This window comes from Lipomyces chichibuensis, assembly GCF_038497645.1.
Source record: "Lipomyces chichibuensis strain CBS 12929 unplaced genomic scaffold V1513scaffold_8, whole genome shotgun sequence".
NCBI lineage: Eukaryota > Fungi > Ascomycota > Lipomycetes > Lipomycetales > Lipomycetaceae > Lipomyces > Lipomyces chichibuensis.
In genome coordinates this window covers 310,128-330,866 of record NW_027117460.1, presented here as the reverse complement: position 1 = coordinate 330,866, position 20,739 = coordinate 310,128, and the positions used below count along the sequence as shown (strand labels likewise).

The 20,739-nt window shown below is 47.0% G+C and overlaps 7 protein-coding genes across 7 annotated transcripts; 2 read left to right on the top strand and 5 right to left on the bottom strand.

Moving 5' to 3' along the window:
* Window positions 1-484: 484 nt before the first annotated feature.
* On the bottom strand, window positions 485-2,275 carry V1513DRAFT_376980 (major facilitator superfamily domain-containing protein; the record flags this gene model as incomplete). The annotated part of the gene is made up of 8 exons (XM_066894941.1): window positions 485-654; window positions 713-827; window positions 883-1,168; window positions 1,214-1,491; window positions 1,551-1,588; window positions 1,638-1,790; window positions 1,844-1,958; window positions 2,012-2,275. 8 exons carry the CDS (start codon window positions 2,273-2,275, stop codon window positions 485-487), a joined length of 1,419 nt encoding a protein of 472 aa, XP_066754724.1.
* Window positions 2,276-3,698: 1,423 nt separating this feature from the next.
* V1513DRAFT_441343 (HSP20-like chaperone) lies at window positions 3,699-4,851 on the bottom strand. Its single transcript, XM_066897513.1, has one exon. It carries the CDS (start codon window positions 4,439-4,441, stop codon window positions 3,893-3,895), a length of 549 nt encoding a protein of 182 aa, XP_066754723.1. The 5' UTR covers window positions 4,442-4,851; the 3' UTR covers window positions 3,699-3,892.
* A 357-nt stretch (window positions 4,852-5,208) lies between these two features.
* On the bottom strand, window positions 5,209-7,360 carry V1513DRAFT_441340 (uncharacterized protein). The gene is made up of 3 exons (XM_066897512.1): window positions 7,032-7,360; window positions 6,005-6,848; window positions 5,209-5,949 (listed from the first exon to the last, which is right to left on the bottom strand). The coding sequence occupies exons 1-3, from the start codon at window positions 7,081-7,083 to the stop codon at window positions 5,610-5,612; spliced, it is 1,236 nt and encodes a 411-aa protein (XP_066754722.1). The 5' UTR covers window positions 7,084-7,360; the 3' UTR covers window positions 5,209-5,609.
* Window positions 7,361-9,988: 2,628 nt separating this feature from the next.
* Window positions 9,989-13,111, top strand: V1513DRAFT_441332 (histidinol dehydrogenase-domain-containing protein). The gene is made up of 3 exons (XM_066897511.1): window positions 9,989-12,224; window positions 12,279-12,653; window positions 12,708-13,111. Exons 1-3 carry the CDS (start codon window positions 10,209-10,211, stop codon window positions 12,921-12,923), a joined length of 2,607 nt encoding a protein of 868 aa, XP_066754721.1. The 5' UTR covers window positions 9,989-10,208; the 3' UTR covers window positions 12,924-13,111.
* Window positions 13,005-13,961, bottom strand: V1513DRAFT_441330 (EAP30/Vps36 family-domain-containing protein). The gene has a single exon (XM_066897510.1). The coding sequence runs from the start codon at window positions 13,885-13,887 to the stop codon at window positions 13,144-13,146; it is 744 nt and encodes a 247-aa protein (XP_066754720.1). The 5' UTR covers window positions 13,888-13,961; the 3' UTR covers window positions 13,005-13,143.
* A 240-nt stretch (window positions 13,962-14,201) lies between these two features.
* V1513DRAFT_441327 (chaperonin 10-like protein) lies at window positions 14,202-16,261 on the top strand. The gene is made up of 2 exons (XM_066897509.1): window positions 14,202-14,746; window positions 14,812-16,261. Exons 1-2 carry the CDS (start codon window positions 14,537-14,539, stop codon window positions 15,859-15,861), a joined length of 1,260 nt encoding a protein of 419 aa, XP_066754719.1. The 5' UTR covers window positions 14,202-14,536; the 3' UTR covers window positions 15,862-16,261.
* A 2,423-nt stretch (window positions 16,262-18,684) lies between these two features.
* V1513DRAFT_430570 (uncharacterized protein) lies at window positions 18,685-20,622 on the bottom strand (the record flags this gene model as incomplete). The annotated part of the gene is made up of 1 exon (XM_066896350.1): window positions 18,685-20,622. One exon carries the CDS (start codon window positions 20,620-20,622, stop codon window positions 18,685-18,687), a length of 1,938 nt encoding a protein of 645 aa, XP_066754718.1.
* Window positions 20,623-20,739: the final 117 nt, after the last annotated feature.

Sequence of the window (20,739 nt, the reverse complement as noted above, 5' to 3'; positions counted from 1 at the left end):
TCGACATTACAATAGTTTTTGTACCCACCGTTAGGAGCCATGGATTGCCCTGAATTGGCAACTCTTCCGTGAAACTGATTATCGCCGCAGCAGCACCATGGCTAACTCTACAGTCACCCAATTAAAATCCCACACTGGGTTGATGTAGTTTACGAAAGATAATACATGCTCCCATATTTCTAAGAACGTGACTCAAAGTGTGGCGGAAGAACTTGTCATGCAAAGGAGCCTTGGGAGCCTAGGCACCAACCACCAAGGGGGATTAATGCCAAATATAGTAACCTTTTGTCCTAGATACAAAAAAAAATCCCTTAAGCTCGATCATTGCAAATGCAATCCTATGCAATCCAAACCCAAAATGAAAATATTCCGAAGCATCGTTGCGTATCCCAACGGCAGCTCCTGTTTCACAAATCGATTTCCTTATTCATCTTCGCCCGCCATTCCGGTGCTTTCTATATTTCGCATATATTAGAACTACACCTTACCCAGCAGAAGTAACACAAAAGCTACAAACCTTCTTCACATAAACCTGCAAGGCCAAAAACATTATGCCTAATATTGTCAAGATAGTGAAGAGCCAGCCGGTTTTTATGGCATTATTGAGAGGGACAGTAACGAAAGACGCGACCGCGGCAAACATGCATCGAATAACTACAGTTTCGTTAAATTGAAACCGTTTGAAATGCATCGACATAAATAATGGACTTACACGTATTAATCGAAACCGCAGCACTCCTCCGTTGCGGCATAGAATCAACCAAGAATGTCAAGGTTGTTGTGAATATTATTAAAGACCCGAATCCGAAAAAGAAAGTTCCAATTATCTAGATGCACAATTAGCCGCACTTCTCAAAAAAATAATCAGAAACAACGGCGTACAGGGACAAACCAAAATAAATGCTTCCAGGCAGTCCATCCAAAAAAGATCATACCACCGCAAACGACGATACCTGCGGTCAACATATTCTCAGCTAGTCTCGCCTCTGGCACCATTTTACCATTATTATTTTTGATAGCACGCTTGAGAATCCTGTCACTCCACCGACCGCCAACAAGGCTACCGAGCACATATCCCAACCCGTTGGGGACGTACAATAAACCTGTGACAATTGACGAGAAGTTATACGGCGGACTCCCGAACAGGTCTGGAATAGTATTGTTCATCCTAGTTCTTTTAGCATAATTTCTCTCTAGTATAAAGAATACTTACATATATAAAGATCCATATCCGAAACTATTATAAAAAATTGCGTAAACAAAGGTTGGATACTTCAACAGCCTGAAGGCTTTGAAAGGGCCAACGAAGAAGTCCAAACACTTCTTTTTCAAAGCGCGCCTCTCCTGAAGTTCGGGCGGTAAGTTTTGTGGCCGAAGAGTCTCAGGAAGGAAAAAGAGCATCATCAAGAAAGTGAAGCCGCCAATTATTATAAGAAAGTATTGTGTTGATCGCCAGCCCCAGCGATCATTCAACGCGCCCGCAAAAATGGGCTACCAACCAAAATTAGCTATATTCTAAGAATTACGTGACAATAATCATTGGGTCGTACCGCAAGCATAGGCCCCGCAAGTGGCCCAAGGTAGAAATCTGTGCCAATCAGTATGATGGTCGCACTGGAAATACTTAAACTACCTACAGCCATTGGCCTTTCCACGCTCGGTAGGCACATAAATATCACCTATGGCACCAGCGCCTACAGTTTGAGAAGATGCAGCTGCGCCACCTGCGAAGACTCGGAATATCACGAGCATTATGACGCTGTTTGCACGAGCGCAACCAATGTTAAATACTGAGATTACGCGTTAGCATATTAGCATATCAAACGGCAAGAGTAGTACATACGAGTGAACATCAAGAATGATATAACATATACCCCACGCCGTCCAAGTGATTCCGAGAGATAACTCCACCACATCGGAAACAAGCCCATGGAAAACATATAGAATCCTACTGACAACTACTCCTCGTTAGCTTGAATCGGAAGTCCTTAGCAATAAAGTACATGCTCACATTGATGACCGTCAAGTTCGTATTAAAGTCTGCTGCGATTGAGTGAACAGCAGGATAAAACACTGCTGATCCCATAGCAGGAACCATACCACCAACTGCGAAAATGAAGACCAGAAGCCTCTTCACGTTCTCGGAATATTCGTATGGATTTTCAAGTTCTTTGATCACACAAACACGGTGCAGCAAGCCTATTGGAATTCTCCGCTTTGGTAACCTGCTATTCTGCTCATCATGGTAGTCCTTTTTGTCTGCAGTAATTATCATATGCGAATCTATGGCGTCGAGAACGACCGAAGTAGCAGGTTCGAGTACAAGGGCAGGAGGAGCTAAAGTTTCAATTTTTGTCAAACCGAGATCACCGCTATCATCGTCTTTATGTCGTCCCAGGTTGCCCTTCTCAATTTCCACAGCATCTATGTCGCTTGTTGACTGTGAAATATCTGTCTGGCAATCATATTCCGATAGTTGTTGACGCTCTTTGGTATCATTGGTAGACATCCCCCCATCCACCGAGCAACGCGTAGATGCACTCATACTTGTCGACTACTGCCGTAAGCGCATTCTTCAGCGCATGCCTGTTGAAGACCGCGAACTTGTAACACTATATAAACTGCTGCCGACAGGGCCATTAGATGAACATCGGAAAGACGACGAGGAAACCATAAATGAAGAAGCCATGAACGGAATGGTGTTCTGCACGGGTGACCTCGAGACCTCTTGCATGGCCGTTATCGGCTTGGGTTAAGCCGTTACCCCATAGAGCGACCAACGGCTTGGCAGAAGTATATTGCCGAGACGGCTTCTCCGAGTTGCTTACCAGCCGCACGTTAATTAGACCTGAAAATTAACGTGGGGGTCATATGTTGATCTTAGCAGACAATACCACTTGACATCCATTAAATCTTGTAAACGATCTGCATCGTTCTGAGATCATTTAGGCTGTGGATACTTTAGTGTTCAGGCACAGTCATTGCTGATATTATGCATTGTTCTCCTGGCGATAAGTACCATCAGTAATAGTATTCACAATCAGCGGTATAAGGCGCATACTCAAGTTCGGCCCGATGTCACATCTATAGCTGACTTTGCCTAGCCTATAATTACTTGTTTTCAGGAAGATGTGCCGATATCGCTTGCAGTTGCGGCCTGCATCGCTTCTGAGATTACCCCACCCCATGCAAGGAATGGGTTAGGGGTCCGTAAGAGGATTTGTGTCTGCACATTATATTTCCTTGATGACGTCGTTACAGCGTCTCGGTTTAACAAAAAAGTTCTCCGATGTCGTTCTAATCATCGCCCTCTGCCACTTTCTCATTCCGTTGGGTTGGTTTGTGGTTTCACTTGAGTTGGAATTGTTTAATCCTGGAAGGCCAAAGCTCGCCGATATCGGCGAAGCATAGGTTTAAAGTTTAGAGAAAAGGTTTAAGTATGACTCAAGTCGATGCCTTTACCCTTACCCCATGTCCCTTGGCATCAAGTTGTCGCCGTTCATCTCGTTCCTTTTGGGGGGAGTTGAATTGGCAACGCGAGCGTTCTGTTTAGGGAATATTCTGATTTCCTATCGGATTCAGAACATTATTTCGCAGCATAAGATGCTTGCTTGATTCGGACAATAATTTACGATCACTCCAGGTCTTATGAATTTTAATTATAGGTTTAGTTTTACGAGCGAAGTGGTTGCAAAGGATTGGAATGCAAAGGTAACACTTATATGCATTATATTGCCGCAGTTAATAATACAAGTTATATTATTATAGGTAGTGGTAACTACACTATAATGTTTACTTCCCAAAATGCGGCATCCATCCACCACAAATCCAAGCGAATGACATTCACGTGTTCCTCATTAACAAAACCCTTCAAAATCCCAGTCCAGATGCCTTACTGGATTGCAATTCTCTTCGTAGAAGGCGGCATTTCTGCTTTTGGCACTTTAATCTCCAACAATCCGTTTCTCAGCGACGCGTTCACTCCCGAAGAATCGACATTGTCCGGGAACTTGAACGAACGCGAGAAATCTCCGATCACACGCTCAGTAGCCCAATACCCGGATGTACCACGTCGCCTACTCTTTTCACCCCCGATGTCCGTGGCGGACGGTTCTTCTTCTTGAAACTCCTTGCTGCGCTCAACATGGCCTTTGACACGGAGAGTGTGGTTGTCGACGAACTCAATGTCGAGGTTATCCTTGTCAACACCGGGAAGCTCGCCTTCGAGTAGGAACGCTCTGTCTGTCTCCTTAATGTCAAACGACGGCGTAAATGTAAATGCTTCGTCCGCACCAGTTTGAGACGTCTGGGTCGGGTGCCCAAAGAAGGCATTACGGAGGGAGACTGGGCTCGACAAGGGGAAAAATGGATCGTCGAAGATGGAACTGTAGTTAGCTCGAGATGGACTGTGGCGACGGCCTGAAGATCTTTGGAGAGACATTGTAGTTATATAATACTTGTATGAGATGTCAATTGAATTTCATGAACGATGAAGAAAACTAGGAATGCTCGCCGGTAGCAACGAGGACTATATATATTCATCAGGCACATGCCGATGATAGGTGACGTTTTTGATTTTGAGCTTCTAAACCGGGAACTGATGTACCCCCCGTCGTCAGTCAGTAGTCGCAGGCAATCGCACGATCTCGAGCCTTCTAGGCAATTCGCTCAACCGCCTGAACATCTACTGACGACGGGCCACGTGAAAAATCGGTCATGCGGTTGCCTCAGTCGTCCCCAAATTTTATGCGAATGTATTTCACCGTTGAGCGTTGCGCAACGCCGGACCGACTCATCCTCATATCACGTGAGCCGCAATCTGGGCGTTCGCGAAGACGCTAGGGCTTCTAATTTAGCAGCCACCTTTTTGCTTCGATCGCACGAAAAATGGGTTCAGAGGACAATTATGCGGTGGCACCTATTGCGATCACATGACCCGTGCGGTTCTGAGCCCAATAATCTTCGTTTCCAGAGCAAAAGTGCGACTTAAAAGAGCGACTAAAGCCACGGTTAAAATGACAACAATTGGGCGCATTTCGCGATTCTGACGGAAACTGACAAGTGACAACAGTTTGTTATGCAAACTCTTTACTCATAAACAAAATTGCAATGCTAAGCTACTGTTGAGCTGCTGAAGTTCGACGGAGTGTCGACAATCACAGCAAAACATGCATCTGCATTATACATATAGTTACAAACATATCATTATTTTAGCAGGATTAATAATAGTTGTTTATTATCACTAACAAAGATTGTCATTCCTTATCTTAGCCACTTACGACTTCTGTCTCTATTGCCAGTTGATCAAAACCTCACCAGAAAGACACAATCGAACATATTATTAAATAATATACTGAAGAATTGTAAAAGTACAAACGACGCTGTCAAACCGCAACGCAAAACAATTTTCTTTAAGAGATGCATAGCGTTATTAGCGTAACTTTGGTTAACAATGATTGAAACTGTTAACTCGTCCAAACACCGCTTGCCAAAAGCCAAAATATTAACATTGCAAAAAAACACCTTTGTTCCCAAGACCTCTATCAATCTTTAATATAGTTTTGTACACTCCATCTGCTTAGTTATCTAACAAATATCTAGTCAAACATTTAGAAGATACCGAAGAAGACAGCGGTCAAAAGAGCGCTGAGGGTGAAGCCAGTGGAAGTGGCAACAAGGTTAGGAGAAGCAGCAGATTTGACAGTGGCAGCGGAGGAAGCCGAGGAAGTACCAGAACCAGAGGTGACACTGCCACCTGTTGCACCGGACGAAGCAGCAGCCGTGGCGCTAAGGGCCACAGACGTGGTGGTTGAGGCAGCCGCGCACTTGTAGTCATTGCCACGAATGCCACCGTTGGAATTCAGCGAATTGAACGAAGAGCAATCGAAGTCATCATCGGAATCAATGTTGACAGCGCCGCGAACAAGAGTCAACGACGGGAACGTTGCACTAACTTCACGTTAGTAGTCTTACATTCAACTGGGGAACGGCAGTGGATACATACTTAGTGAAGTCGCCATCCAAAACGATAGCACCGTTGACGGTGCTGAGATTGGGGAAACCACCGATGCTGGACAGCCTAGTGTTGTTCGAAATCTGGAGACCGGAGCCACCAATAGTGGTAAGCTTGGGAAAGGACATATTGGTGAGAGACAAGTTTTCATCAATTGAGAGCCCGCCAACGGTAGTAAGGTTAGGAGCTGAGATAGAGCTAAAAACGTTCTTGATCAACAAGTAAGAGGCGTTGACAACGGACAAAACGGGAGTGTCGACAGAGTGGACATTCTGGAAAGTCAAGTTGTATGCCCACTGGAGGTAAGGAAAGCTCACTGCCGTTTGGCCGTTGAACGATATATCAACCTGATAGGTGGCCTCGGTCAAGCCCATCTCGATATCATTCAAGTTAAGGTTGTTGTTGATGTCGAGTTTGCTGACAGTGGTCAAGTTGATACCAGTGAGACTGGTAAGGTCAGTATCGGAGATGGTGATATCTTGACAAGAAGTGACGCCAGTGGTGAAACTGAGGCCAGAGACAGCAGGAAGTGTGACCCAGTCAATAGTACCAACGGACGACAAACGGGGGAAGGAGAGGGTGTTGAGGATGGTCAACTGGGAGAGCTGGAAGGTACCTCCAATAGACCGGAGCAAGGGAGCAGAAATGGAGGTAATCTGGGTGTTGTTGTTGCAGATGAGACTACCAGAGATATTCTGGATACCATTGATGGTAGCAGTTGACAGAGTCGGGGATAAGATGATGTCACCACCGAAAGTGGTGCATCCGCTCAAATTATCGAGATCACTCTGAACGTTAGCAGTGATCGAAGTCTCATTGCAAACGTTGGTAGCAGCTATAAAAATAAGTAAACTATTAGCTCACCAATCGAATCAGAAATGTTAAGGTCGCGTCAATTGAGGTATTGCAGCAACTGTGTATATAGGTTGGGGAGGCAGACCAATGGCAAGCCAAAGCCAACCCCGCCCGAATCATAATAGCTCTCAAGCAAAAATAAAATTAAAAAAAAAGAACGTACCATTTGCAATACTGGCGATAGCCAATGCAGAAAGGAAAAGCTTTTGGAACATTTTGTCTAAGTGCTATTCTAAAGACAAGCTAATACCATTAGTTTATGATCGTAGATTATGCAACTAGCAGCGGCCACAAGAAAAGGGATGGAAATAACGATCGAGACAAAAAGCACAGGAATATACCTACCAAGAAAAATGATGAAAGTTTAGAGTGAATGAAATGATAAACAAAGTCCAGAAACGCAGAGATGGAATAAAGAAGACCAAAGAAAAGGGCGTGGAGGAAGGAATTTGGAGGGAGGAGCAGGAGCAAGCGGGATAAAATGTACTGGAAGTTGGCCGAGGACTGTCTGCGCCGGGCCGGATGTTTTGTGTACCCCATGCCGTATAGAGTTTAGCATTCATTAGCTGTATTTGGATATGCCTTGAAATAGTCTAGTACACTGCTGACGAGACAGGTATGCGTCTCTTTGTAAGCGCATGAACTGGCATAGTCATCATTCTGTTTGGCCGAATATGTAATTATAAGCGGTAAAAGCGACAATTATAGAGTTTACGCTAACCCATAGCTGCGCTGCAGAAGTGCAATCGATAATTAACAAGTTCAGAATTGGCCCGGGTCGAGAGACTCGGAATGGAGCCAGCTGACCCAGGCACCAAGGGCATCGAGGTGGGGCGGATCACGCGTCCAGCAAGAGTAATCGCCAGATGTGGGTGCCTTTTGGCGATTGCAAACGCAATAACTCAATAGACGGTAGTGACTGTGACTGTGCCTGGGCCTGTGGTGTCGCTCAGCTCGCTCGCTCGGTCTATCTTGTAGAAAAAACTTGCTGACGAGGAAGGAAAATGGGCTATCAGAAACCCGAGATCGACAAACTCGCAAAACAGAATGGGAGGTGCTTAGTGGCGTCTGCCTTCTCATCGTTAAATATGCACCTAACTACAATTCAGAGCAGAGGCCACTCACTGAACAGTGGACACTGGCCAGTAAGGAAGGAAACAGACACTTGCCCATAGCGGTTCTGAGCAACCGAGAGACACAAATCGGCTGGGCTGCCATATTCGACCGGCGATTTTATTTGGCTTTAATCTCGTACACTTTGCATATATCTTTTTTTGTCAATGTTAAGTGTAACGATCGTCGCTTCGCTTATGACGACTCTGCTCGATAACGCGAGCGCCGCACACTTAAGTACCGTTTCATATCGTCCGACGACGGCTCTCTCTATGCTTTTTTTAGCTGTTTGCTCACCGAGTCTCGGACAGTTACGATGTTGCAGTTGTGCCAAAAGTCGTTGCTCTGGCAATCGCGTTTATTGTCTCTATTTTTAGCGTTACTTCTCTCCTGTCGATTCCTTCAAGCTCGAGTTCGAACGGCAGCAACCTGTCATCAGAAGTTCCAACTTTTCGACAAATAATAACTATAACCGGAATGAAGTGTGCAGCGCATGCCAACACCGGCAAAAACAATATGTCTGACCCGGATTCACTTCTACAAAAAGGGTTTCTGCACAATGACGAGTTCACACATCCTAGGTAGCATCGAATGGGTTCGATATCATTCATCATCAATTCATACTTGATCTAAAGGTGAAGACCCCCGCACTTCTTGTCTTTTTCAAATGTGTTACTTGATGTGTCGCCGAAGAAGCCCGTGTGGCCTCGCTGCATGCTGAGGCTGCTGCCAATATCGACAAAATATGTAGCAAAAGTAACGCCGACTCTTGTAGAGCTAATAATCCTGCCGCAACTGGTGCACATTATACAAGTCATAACGATCGACCAGACGAGTTGAGGCGGCATTCATAACTCAAATTGTCCTCGCATTAAGTTGGCCTTTTAATAGCTCAACGTCTGAGTCTCAAACGCAACGGATAAACAGACGCGGCTGTTTCGGGACATTAGGGGTTTAGGATACCAATTCTTAACAACCTTTGTCATCCACAGAGCTATATGTGGACTCTCCGACGGCAAGTATGCGACTGGTTAAGTATTCCTAGTCAGACTCTGAGAGCTTTTTCCTGAACCTGAACCAGCGCTACGGTAACAATTGTCGGTTTCATTCAAGCCCTGGTAGGATCTCACATTTTATATCACAGGGTCTCAGTCACAATTTCAGCTATCAGAGAACAACTGCGCGTAAAACATACAAAAATTGTCCGAGAATTCCGAAGAATGCCGAACTCGGCCCGGAAACTTACTGATACTTATTTAGGTGTCTGACTTAACTGAAGTGCGAACTTCATGCAGGGTCCGTCCCCATTGCTTAACCGTCGTACATATGCCAAGTTTGGAAATCCATTGCTTGGCTTCCGGCAACGAATTGTTATGTTCATCCCCGGCAGATGCGTGGGTATAAGATTCTGTACGTAAATAAGCTAACGTACAGTTATGTTGGACCCCCCTGAACTTATGAATTGTCAAAGTTTGTCTAACAGGTTTTTTCAATGCAATACACGTAGCGTCGGCATGACCCCCGCGAGTGGCAAGTACTAATTTTATGACTGTCATAAGTCATGACACGACGGTGCTGGAGAGCCTGAACTATTTCTCTGACATCATGTTATTATCAGTTGATGCCGAATCATGTCATTCACATCCACATTAATGTATGCCTCAAAAGGGATTTGTGGCGGTTACTCGATGTCGAGTGTAATTAGTCTAATGTAAAAGACTAATCTAAGGGTAAAAGTCCAAAAGCCCCTTTGTCGGGGAAGTTGTCTCCAATTTGCACAAGCATAATAGATAATGTTAACTGTGTTTACGCGTGCATAGAGGTAGCTGATTTGAACGCGTGTCTAAAGAACGCGCGCGGTCGAAATCGTAAAAGAGGGTAAATAGTTCTGGGAAGGCAATTCAGTGGTATCTTTTTGAAAAAGTTTCAGTGGCATTTTGGACTTTTAACTCATATTCTAATTAGCAGACGAAGATAGGCCCTAACCCATGATTGAGCGACTTACCCGGATGGACGAACGAATCCCTGAGCCTCATGCAGAGCTAAAAACTTGAATCGTTGAACTAACGAAAAAAAGTGTAGCAATCAAAGAGTCATCAGGTATCGACATTTTCCAGGGCCTCCACCACTATTACGCCGAGCGACACTTGAGAGAACAATACTGACGACTTGACCTCTATAAAGACCGTGCACGTGGCTTTTGTTGTATTCGTTTGGTGATTCAACAATGGCATTTCCATTGCTCCCTCTGTTGGCACCATCTAGCATTGCTTCGACGCCAGACTTGTCGATTGTCGGTTACACTCTGATTGGCCCTCTATTGACTTCAGAAGATGTTGCCATTACACAAAAATATATTTCTGAGAACTTTGGACTGGTGGAATTCAGTGTACAGGTGACCTCTGCTATTGAAATTGACGACATCATCACGCTTCTCGACGCCGGTGTCGATACCGTGTTCCCCGAAACCGGCGAGCAAGCTACCGCGTTACTTGAGATCGGCGTTCCGGGATCCCGAGTTGTATTCCCCGGCGAAGATTACGACGATGTCAATGGTGTGTACGTAAACTCAACCACAGCGAAGCCGGAGCTAGCGACGAAACTGAGCAAATCAATACTGGCAGATGGTACTGGGAACAAGAAGCTCTACGTGACATTTACCTCCACGCCCACACTCGAGCAGGTCAAACAAACCGTCGCATTGCCTGCAATCCCAATTTTGCCTGCAGAATCACTCACAACAGACTCCGCTTCTTCTACGGGTAAGCTGTCCGTAGCGGCCATTTTCAGCAGCGCATTGAACACTGACCGATCGGACGGCTACTTTTCCACACTTGTGGTCGACACTCAGGGCGTCGCCCTCGGTCTCGTGTACTCATCTGAAGAGTCTATCGCAGAGGCAATCAAATCCCGTGCCGGTGTGTATCAATCCCGCAAGCGCGGACTGTGGTTCAAGGGTGCGACCTCCGGCGCCGTCCAGACGCTCGTCAGACTCGAACTCGATTGCGACGGTGACTGCATCAAGTTCGTCGTCCAGCAGGCTGGTAAAGGATTTTGCCATCTCGACACCACGACATGCTTTGGCAAATCGGGTGGAGTAATGGCGTTGGAACGCACCTTGGTCTCCAGACTTATTAACGCTCCCGCTGGATCATACACCCGTCGTCTATTTAGCGATGAGAAGTTGTTGTCGGCAAAGATTATGGAGGAGGCGGAGGAGTTGACGACCGCGAAGACGAAGGGCGAGGTCGCGTGGGAGTTTGCGGATCTGCTTTATTTCGGTATGACAAAGGCTGTGCAGGCTGGCGTTTCGTGGACGGATGTTGAGCGGAATCTGGATTCCAAGGCGAAAAAAATTACTCGGAGGAGAGGCGATGCCAAGCAGAAGTGGATTGATGCTGCAACGAAAACCGAGGAGGCGCCGGAGAAACCAGTCCCGAAGACGGAGACCACTAATGGTTCCCGCAATACCAATGACGCTGCTAAGGAAGCGGCTACAGAGAAGACCGGACGCATTCAACTTACCCGAGTGAATGTTAACGAGATCTCAGCGAGTGAATTGACGGATCTACTGCGCCGGCCAGCTCAAATGAACGCCAATATCATGAACCTTGTCGGTCCTATCGTGGAAGCTGTTCGGACTCGTGGTGATGCCGCGTTGCTTGAGTTCACAGCCAAGTTCGAGAAAGCCAAGCTTGATTCACCTGTCCTAAGGGCGCCATTCTCCCCCGAACTCATGGAGCTCGACCAGGAGACAAAGGACGCGATTGATCTCTCGTTCGAAAACGTGAGAAAATTCCACGCCGGCCAGCTTGAGACTGCACCACTTGTTGTCGAGACAGTTCCCGGCGTTGTCTGCTCCCGATTTTCGAGACCGATCGAGAGCGTCGGCCTCTACGTCCCTGGTGGTACCGCAATCCTTCCTTCAACTGCATTGATGTTGGGAGTTCCTGCCCTTGTTGCCGGATGCAAGAACATTGTTGTCGCCTCTCCGCCTCGGTCAGATGGTACCTTGACTCCTGAAGTCGTCTACGTTGCCCACAAGGTCGGTGCTGCTGCGATCGTTCTTGCTGGTGGTGCTCAGGCAGTTGCTGCCATGGCGTATGGTACCGAGAGTGTGCCCAAGGTCAACAAGATTCTTGGTCCAGGAAATCAGTTTGTCACTGCCGCGAAGATGCTGGTCCAGAATGACACTTCAGCTCTAGTCAGCATCGACATGCCTGCTGGTCCATCCGAAGTTTTGGTAAGCCTCAAACACTCGTAGCTCATGTATGAATCTGAATGCTAATGTGCTCAGGTTGTTGCTGACAAGAAAGCCAACCCCGCATTCGTCGCGTCTGATCTACTTTCTCAGGCCGAGCATGGAGTTGACTCCCAGGTCATCCTGATAGGTGTCGACTTGAACGAGGTCGAACTTCAGGCAATCGAAGACGAAGTCCACGAGCAAGCCATGCGACTGCCGCGAGTCGACATTGTCCGCGGCGCCATCGCCCATTCGCGGACGTTTCAAGTCAAGACCGTTGAGGAGGCTATTGCGCTCAGCAACAAGTACGCGCCGGAGCATTTAATTCTGCAATTGGAGAATGCGAGCAAGTATGTTGACTTGGTACAGCACGCTGGTAGTGTTTTTGTTGGTGCTTGGAGTCCTGAGTCGTGCGGTGATTATTCTAGTGTATGTTTAGTTCGCTGGTATGACATGGAAATGGAGATACTGATTCGGTTATAGGGAACTAATCACACACTGCCAACTTATGGCTATGCGACCGTGTACTCCGGTGTCAATACTCACAGCTTCATGAAGCATTTGACAAGTCAAGAACTTACTCCAGAAGGTCTGAAGAAGATCGGCGGAGCCGTTGTCCAGTTAGCTACTGTTGAGGGTCTTGAAGCGCACGGAAACGCTGTTAGAGTCAGATTAGAGCATCTTGCCAAGGAGACGTAAGGAATCGTCCGTTCCAAGTACGGAATATAACATAAGTTTTGTTTGGTTACTGTGGATCAGCTTACTATGCGGTATTCGCTTGTTTTTGTGTGTCGCATACGCATAATGCATGGCCTCTTTGATATATGTACTGTAAATGCAATTCCAAATGGTCAAAATCCAAGCGCCCAAACCTTACCCAGTCAAACAAAATGCTATTCGATAATAAAAACGATTTGAATCACTGCCTAATCCACGACGGCGTCCAATACTCCTTCGGCCGCGCCTGCTCATCTACCCAAACTAAACCCGATGCAACCAGATCATCCAGGACCGCAATACATCTTGCAGTCTCCCAAGTTAAATTGTCCCTTAATATTGGCACAGAGATGTATCCCATCGCCTGTGTAGCCTCAATGGCAACAGCCTGGTCCCTACTCAATTCCTGAGGCACGCTCCGTATAAAATCTTTGTTCGCTAACCTAACTATGCCAAACCCATGACCGAGCGGCGCAAGGGTGTTGACCGCACGCACGATATCTTCCTGTGAAACAGGCGGTCGCCCTGGCACGCTGTTTATCCGCCCTTTGACATCCTCAACCAGCATCAACCCACCATTCACATCCCTTGTCCGTCTGCAAATTTCAATAATTCTGACCGCAAGCTCAAAAAAAAAGTCATTCACATCGCTACCCAGCAACTCAGCCCAAAACGAGCCTTTCTTATTCGCGCTGGAGCTAGCAAGCGGGTCGACGCCGATTGCGGAGCACATTTTCACAAACTCGGACCGAAATACGGGGTCTGACCGGATCTCATCTGCGTGCGATTGTGCGAATTTTTTGAGCGCGGCTTGAAATGTCAGGAGCTGGTCTGTCAGCTCGGAAATATGTGTTTGCAGGATAGTGCTACCCAGGTCGGAATATTGCTGTGCCGTGCGCTGATGCTTGTCAAAGGCCGCGAGACCAACTCCACGGCGCATTGCCATGTTTGATGATTAAGCGGTCGCGGTCTGTGAATTGTCGTAACACACCTTGGTTAGAATCGCTTATCAGATCGTCATGTCGTGTTGCCCCCACTATGGTTGTGACACCTGGAGAGGCGGGAACGTTGTCATTTGCATAAGTGGACAGTGCATTGCAATTGCAGCATCAAATGCGACAAACAGATGGACTTAGCACGCCACATTCGCGCAAAATCTTGCGACCTCATCCAAGCGAACGAAATTACCCTACCTGCCAGGGAAGTGAACAATATGTAGCGGCTATTTTCTAAGCCTTCATACCGAGGCGACTGTTTGGACATTTTTCCAGCGCAGCAATGAGCACCAAACTGTGCGGAATGAGGGCTCGAAGGGGAAGTATATCCGCCAACAGGCCCTGGGCGCGTAAAGACCTGCTCTTTGGTTGCTAGTTTGAGCCAGATAGAGTGAGAGGCGCCAAGAGCTGAACCATTTTCGCCGACGGATCAGGGCCATTTCTATTTCAGGCCGGCCAAGACAGCTTTCCAGAAAAAAAATAGGTGCAAGAGCACTACCGTATGCTGACAGTTCGACACCCGGAACAGGCTGATCCGAAGCGAACGCGTGCGGCGTTCTGGGGATTGTGTTAGGTGGGGGTAGACCTAAGGTAACAGTTATGGATTCGCCTAAAGCGGACATGCGCCCGCCGCGAGGGTGGGGAATAGCACCACTAACAGAAAGATTTGCCCGCCCCGCGCTCTTTATTAAGGCTTCCAGCCTCCCTGTTAATCCAGATGCTGTACTGCTCTTACAGACAAAGTCTCATTGTTTTCGTAGTCCTCGAATCAATTGCAATTCACCTATCAAAATGACTCTCACTGGCGAAGTTAGTACCCGTTTCTGCAAGTGTGATCAGTGATTCGAGAACGATAAGCTAATGATAGCCGACAGAACCCTTCCTTTGTTTTGCAGAAAGTGAACGAGGTCTCCTTTGAGGAGCGGCCAATCCCGGCGCTCTCCAGTCCGAAAGATGTCCGGATCGAGATCAAGCAGACTGGTATCTGCGGATCGGACGTCCACTACTACACCCACGGCGCCATTGGTTCCTTTATCGTCAAGTCTCCAATGGTCCTTGGACACGAATCCGCCGGTGTCGTCGCCGAGGTAGGCTCCGGTGTCACCAGCCTGAAGGTCGGAGACCGAGTTGCTCTTGAGCCAGGTATTCCATGCCGCTACTGCGACCACTGCAAGGCCGGCCAGTACAACTTGTGTGCCGATATGAAGTTCGCGGCCACTCCACCATACGACGGTACTCTCTGCCGCTACTACGTTCTTCCCGAGGACTTCTGCGTCAAGCTTCCTGACACCGTCTCACTTGAGGAGGGTGCTCTCGTTGAACCCCTCTCTGTCGCCGTCCATGTCTCGAAGCTCGCCAAGATCACCCCCGGCTCGTCAGTCATCGTCTTCGGTGCAGGTCCAGTCGGTCTCCTTTGCTGTGCGGTCGCGAAAGCATTTGGAGCGACCACCGTCACCGCCGTCGATCTCGTCCAGTCTCGTCTTGACCTGGCCAAAGAAGTGGCGGCTACGCACTCTTTCGTTCCCACTAAGGGTGATTCCGCAGCTGAGAGCGCTGCCAAGATCAAGGAGCTCCTTGATGGTAAGGCGCCTCAGTTCGCCATTGATGCTTCCGGTGCCGCCGCCTCGGTCAATACCGCAATCCACGTCCTTGCTCAAGGTGGAACATACGTTCAGGCCGGCATGGGTGCTCCCGAAATTACATTCCCGATCGCTGAGTTTACCTTCAAAGAGCTGACCGCGCGTGGCAGTTTCCGATATGGGCCCGGTGATTACCAGCTAGCTGTCGAATTGGTTGCCAGCGGCATGGTCGATGTCAAAAAACTCATTACCCACCGCGTGAAGTTTGAGGAGGCCGAAGAGGCATTCAAGCTTGTGATTAAGGGACAGGGCGTCAAGATTCTCATAGGTGGTCCCTCTGTTTAAGTAGTCGGGTCGAAATCTATGTGAAGTTTTGTTTATGACTAAATTGAAAAGTTTGAGTTAATAATTTGTAATTGAAAGGACGTAAGGCGTTGGTGAGTTTACTATCGTTTGTGTTCATTTATAGTGTTATTTGTACTATCTATGATGTGGTTACTGCAAAAATTAGTATGACACGTAATTTATGTTGATTTCTGTTGCTATCGTTGGTATTAAACGACTATCATTTGTCCCGCTTTCTTTGGTATAGACTACATGCAGCAGAGCAGAGAGACTAACACTTCAGCACTCATATCATGCTCGAGATTTGAACCGTGTCAGCTGTTAACAGATTGAAGAGTTGTAGTGTTTCTTCTCACTTGTGACAAAATATGAACGCCTGAATCACATGGCCAATATAGATGCAACTGCCACCGCACGCTTCGTGGACTAAATGATTCTACCCAAGATGACTTTCATCATCATGATATGATTCCAAGCTTGCACGTCCTTGCAGCATTCAGCAAGCTGCTCACTGTTCACGTTTCAAGTTCATTGGAAGATATTGGTCTGTGTGACTTCGAAGTCCGTAACCCCAGAGGACTATGACAAAACAACTATATAAGTAGTCTCGTAAAATCGTAACATTTTTAACTAACTGGATCTACAGATTGGTTGGTACAGGATAAGGTCAGTCTGTGATATGACTTCCTGCATTCATCCTATGTTGTTCGCGACTTTGATGACAAGGTAGCGACCCACCATCGTGGACGTGAGGACGGTGCGGCGCTTCTTGGTTTGCCCAAACCCTATGGAAATCGGCAAACTGGCTGGCGCAAATGTGTAACTTAGCAGCAATACACGGCCGTTCAAGCTACCGCATAATGTAACAGGCGGTACAGTTTAACTGTAGCGTCATCCGGAGCTCAGAGATTAAGTCGCTCTTACGGCGTCCCCTGCCAACCTATTTCATTTCTGCAAACCATTGGTCCATATCTCGACATCCCATTATGGGTATCACTTACCCCGCCACGATTAGCAAGCGATGCAAGAGGATTCATCCAACAATATCGCTCTTGCGACCAGCGGCAGACAGGAGCATTTGCACCACGCCGGTTACCGGGTACTTCAATATTTCCTCGCCTTTCCCCAGAAAGGTGAGACTCGGTCATGCTCCACCGACTCCTCCGAACAGCGATCTTAGCGACAGCTCCGATGACGAGGATGCCTCCATTGTCGCGCATCCCGGGGCTCCTCTTCTTCACTTGCGCATCAGGCTGAAAAACAACAACCAGATCTCTTATCACACCCGCGGCAAGTTGGAAAAGCCCGAGAGCTGCAGTTCCTCTTCCGATAGTGATACCGGCAGTGACGGTGTCAGAATCGATACTTCCCCTGTCACGTCTCCTGAGTCTGGCCCGGAAGAGTCACCATGGATTAGGCGTCGCTTCGACAATTTCGACGGATGCCAAGAGGACTCAAATGTTTTGGCCAAAGCTCCTCTATCCTAGACAACCTCCCTGTGTTGCTGTTTTTCGATCTGTAGTTCATGTCACCCGATGTCTTCTTGCATATTCCTAATCTTGTTTAAAAAACTGAATTACTGTGTACCGAAATGATTGGATAGAGTATGCTGGAAAGCGTTGTGTCCAGACTGCATCCACAACATACTATCGGCAAAGCAGCCTTCGTATCCCCGAGCCTGAACGGTCAACAATCATCTGTCCAGTATCATTACTGTGATCTTTGTACTTGGTATTTGAGTAGTACTGTTGCATCCTGTCCGTCGCCTTTATTGCTTACTTTTACTGCATCGTGGTAGTGATCAATTGTTTAACATTCTTGAACCTTATTGATCTTTGTTTACTGTTGTGTCGCATTCGCATCACTTGTTTTGCACTTTGTTCCCGAGTTAGAAATTATTTTATTTTTTGGAATCTGGAAAGTATTATGATGGGATACTACGTTTTTACATAAATTTACTGTCTTTACTGTCCTTACTCTGTCGTATGTTGCATTTATTTGGACGATGTCATCGAACACCATTGCGTGTTCGTACGAGTTGAAAAGAATTTGTGCATTAGCTGGGTCAATTGGAGTTTGGGTATAGGAGAAATGAAGGCAGGTCTAATTACCATGATGCTTATAACATCATTTTGCAACTATGCTGGACAGTAATTAAGCTCAATAAGTGTCTAATCTACATGCGACATGCTAATGGACGTGAAAGAAAAGGAGCTTATATATTCATTACCACTTGTAATACCGGCCTTCCCGTTATCTAGACTGTTCCCGTACTTACCCTCGTGACCTCTATGTCACAAAATATTCAAGTAACACAAGCGAGCTCTAGCAACGTAGGTATCCCATATCCAGTATCAGTTGATCTTTTTAGCACTTACGACAATCTTTTCTACAATCATTCTTCAGGTCTCTGCATAAATCTTCTCTTTGATGCGTTATCAGTAATAATAATAGGCAGCATAAGTTAAATCGTAAGCGCTAATACTGAAAACAGAATATTTCAACCTAACTTCTGCTGACGTAAAATCCACGGCAGTATTTAATATAATATAGCACAGATTATTATTAGTTATAGTACAGAAATTATTGTCCGTGATAATACATATAGTACAGAAGGTATTAGATATTAAATGGTTTTATTGATATTAGAAATCGATGGCTTAATTAATTCCACAATTTCGTTAGTGTTCGATACTGCTGTCTTTAGTTGCCAATGTAAATCGTCGATTGTATATAGTGAACTTGATGCAGTGGTTCCTGTTTGGCGTATTTGCTGTGTAGCGTCCGTTGGCAAGGTCGTTATCCTGTTGCCGTGCAAATCGTTCACTGGCGCTTTCTCGGCTTGTACTTGTAATCCGGATGCACCATCTTATGCAACTCTGCAATCTCTCCTTGAATGGCACTGAAGATATTCTTTGTCATATCTGAGAATTTCCATTCCATAAATCCAGCCAATGTTGATATTTTCGACCGATCGATTTTCTCATCACCGGCAACCCTCAGTATCTTATCTTGCAGTCCGTTCTTGAACTTGATAAACAGATTCTCAGGACGTTTCGCCTCGTCATGGCCATATTCGTTCAATTTGACAGTCAAATGCATCGCAGCGCTAATCACGATGTCAACACACCCAGGCACTCCGCTCTGATACGCCATCTGGAAATAGGCCTTCCCGATATCTTCAGTCAATGTGATGTTCTTCGGCTTCTTTCGCTTCAGCGACACATGCGTGAAGTACCTATCTAACTCCGCAGTTGTGATCTCGGCCGCAATATCGTCGATTCGAATTCGATATGCGCGGGCTAAGTGGCGCAGATACGGTTCGCACCTTCTGTACGCGTCCATATTGGGAAGCTGGGGTGGAGCGTACATCATGTGCTCGGTCGGATTCGCCATAACGATAACGTCGGACGCAAAATCGGCTGCGTTCAGACGAGACGGATATACGGAATTTGAAAGAGTGTTGAGAAGTGTGTCGGGAAGGTAAATAAAGTGGGCGGACTTGCGCTTCTCGCTTTCCGTCAGCGGCGGAGGTACATTTTCCGGCTTTAGTTTCGGCGAAGCTTTTGGTTTCGGAACAGACTTCTGGACGTGGACCTCGTTCTTGACGCGCCTCAATTTCTTCGGCAAGCTTCGCCGCCTCTTTCGAGGCTGGTCATCCTCATAGTCACTCTCGTCATCGTCACATTTCTCGCCGTCCTCATAATCTGAATCTTCTTGCACGACATTTTCGATCCTTTCGATATCGGTCACCTTTTTGAAATCTTTGTCGCCGTTCTCCTTCTTGTTATCCTCGACAATCACAAAGTTGACGGTCAACATCTCGGGTTCGCCCTCTCCAACAACGTTCTCGGGGGCGTCGTCCGGTTCACAGTCAACGACTCCGTTATCGTCGTTCTTCTTGTTGTCGACCTCATTCCCAGCCACGTAAATTGGGTTTTCGCATTCCTCATGGTGGATGGTCTTGTACGCCGAGACATGTTCCGCTTCATATTCCTCCCGGAGATCGCGCTGTTCCGGCTCCACGATGACAACCTGCGGCGTGTAATGTAAAAATAATGGCTGGCCGTTCACTTCGACATTGCCTAGGCCATACTCCGCTTGAATGTAACTCAGTTTCACAAATTCGGGGTCTGGTTCCGTGTCTGCAGTGCACCAGTCGTATTGACTACCGTTGCGACGGCTGTTGCGGAGATATTTAAATTCGGAAGCAATAGCACGTTGACTCTTGTCTGGTAAGTCCTGGGGTGTTATCATTGCGAGCTCGTCAGAAATCGGGAATGAAAAATTAGCTGCAAAATGTGGTCGGCTATTCCTCAACTCCGGGAGTGCTGCTGTCGCAGTCATAGGGGATGCATCGGGTGTCAATGGCTTGACGATGAACAGGTTGGCCGGGTTACATGTCGTTGGTAGGAGTGGGCCGATGAATGCCTGTGGCCGTTCTTCAGGACCTTGTTGATTGTGAGCGGCTCGCACAGCTGTTGGTGCTAACAATGAAGGTCTGCGTGCTACTACCATTGTATCTTCCTGACCAGATTGATCAGTCGTCGGCGGAGTACCGGCCATCCCACCGTTAGTGTTCCGGTGGCCAAGCCTCTGCTCTGGCAGCGCAGGCAGCGCAGGCATCGAGGTACCAAGCGTGAATAACGGTGCGTACACTTCTGGGTGTTGCAATTCATGAACCGGTTCGACACGATATGTCATAATCTCGGTGTCCGCGCCGGACGCGGTGAAGTGCTGGTTGAGCGCATACAAATCCATGTTGAGATTTCGAGTAATGTCGCGTGTGTTGGATTAGACCTGCACGTTTGAGAGCGAGCGAGCTGAATCTCTGTGTATATACTGCTCTGCCTAGTCTCTACTATGTGCTGTGTACAG

Excerpts from the sequence above, each read along its gene's own strand:
- V1513DRAFT_441340 (XM_066897512.1), bottom strand. The coding sequence starts at position 7,083 with ATGTTCCAAAAGCTTTTCCTTTCTGCATTGGCTATCGCCAGTATTGCA. Across the intron at positions 6,849-7,031 it reads TATCGCCAGTATTGCAAATG|CTGCTACCAACGTTTGCAAT; the intron begins GTACGTTCTTTT and ends TTATTTTTATAG. Across the intron at positions 5,950-6,004 it reads TTGGATGGCGACTTCACTAA|TGCAACGTTCCCGTCGTTGA; the intron begins GTATGTATCCAC and ends ACGTGAAGTTAG.
- V1513DRAFT_441332 (XM_066897511.1), top strand. The coding sequence starts at position 10,209 with ATGGCATTTCCATTGCTCCCTCTGTTGGCACCATCTAGCATTGCTTCG. Across the intron at positions 12,225-12,278 it reads CTGGTCCATCCGAAGTTTTG|GTTGTTGCTGACAAGAAAGC; the intron begins GTAAGCCTCAAA and ends TAATGTGCTCAG. Across the intron at positions 12,654-12,707 it reads CGTGCGGTGATTATTCTAGT|GGAACTAATCACACACTGCC; the intron begins GTATGTTTAGTT and ends ATTCGGTTATAG.
- V1513DRAFT_441330 (XM_066897510.1), bottom strand. The coding sequence starts at position 13,887 with ATGGCAATGCGCCGTGGAGTTGGTCTCGCGGCCTTTGACAAGCATCAG.
- V1513DRAFT_441327 (XM_066897509.1), top strand. The coding sequence starts at position 14,537 with ATGGATTCGCCTAAAGCGGACATGCGCCCGCCGCGAGGGTGGGGAATA. Across the intron at positions 14,747-14,811 it reads AAATGACTCTCACTGGCGAA|AACCCTTCCTTTGTTTTGCA; the intron begins GTTAGTACCCGT and ends GATAGCCGACAG.
- V1513DRAFT_441343 (XM_066897513.1), bottom strand. The coding sequence starts at position 4,441 with ATGTCTCTCCAAAGATCTTCAGGCCGTCGCCACAGTCCATCTCGAGCT.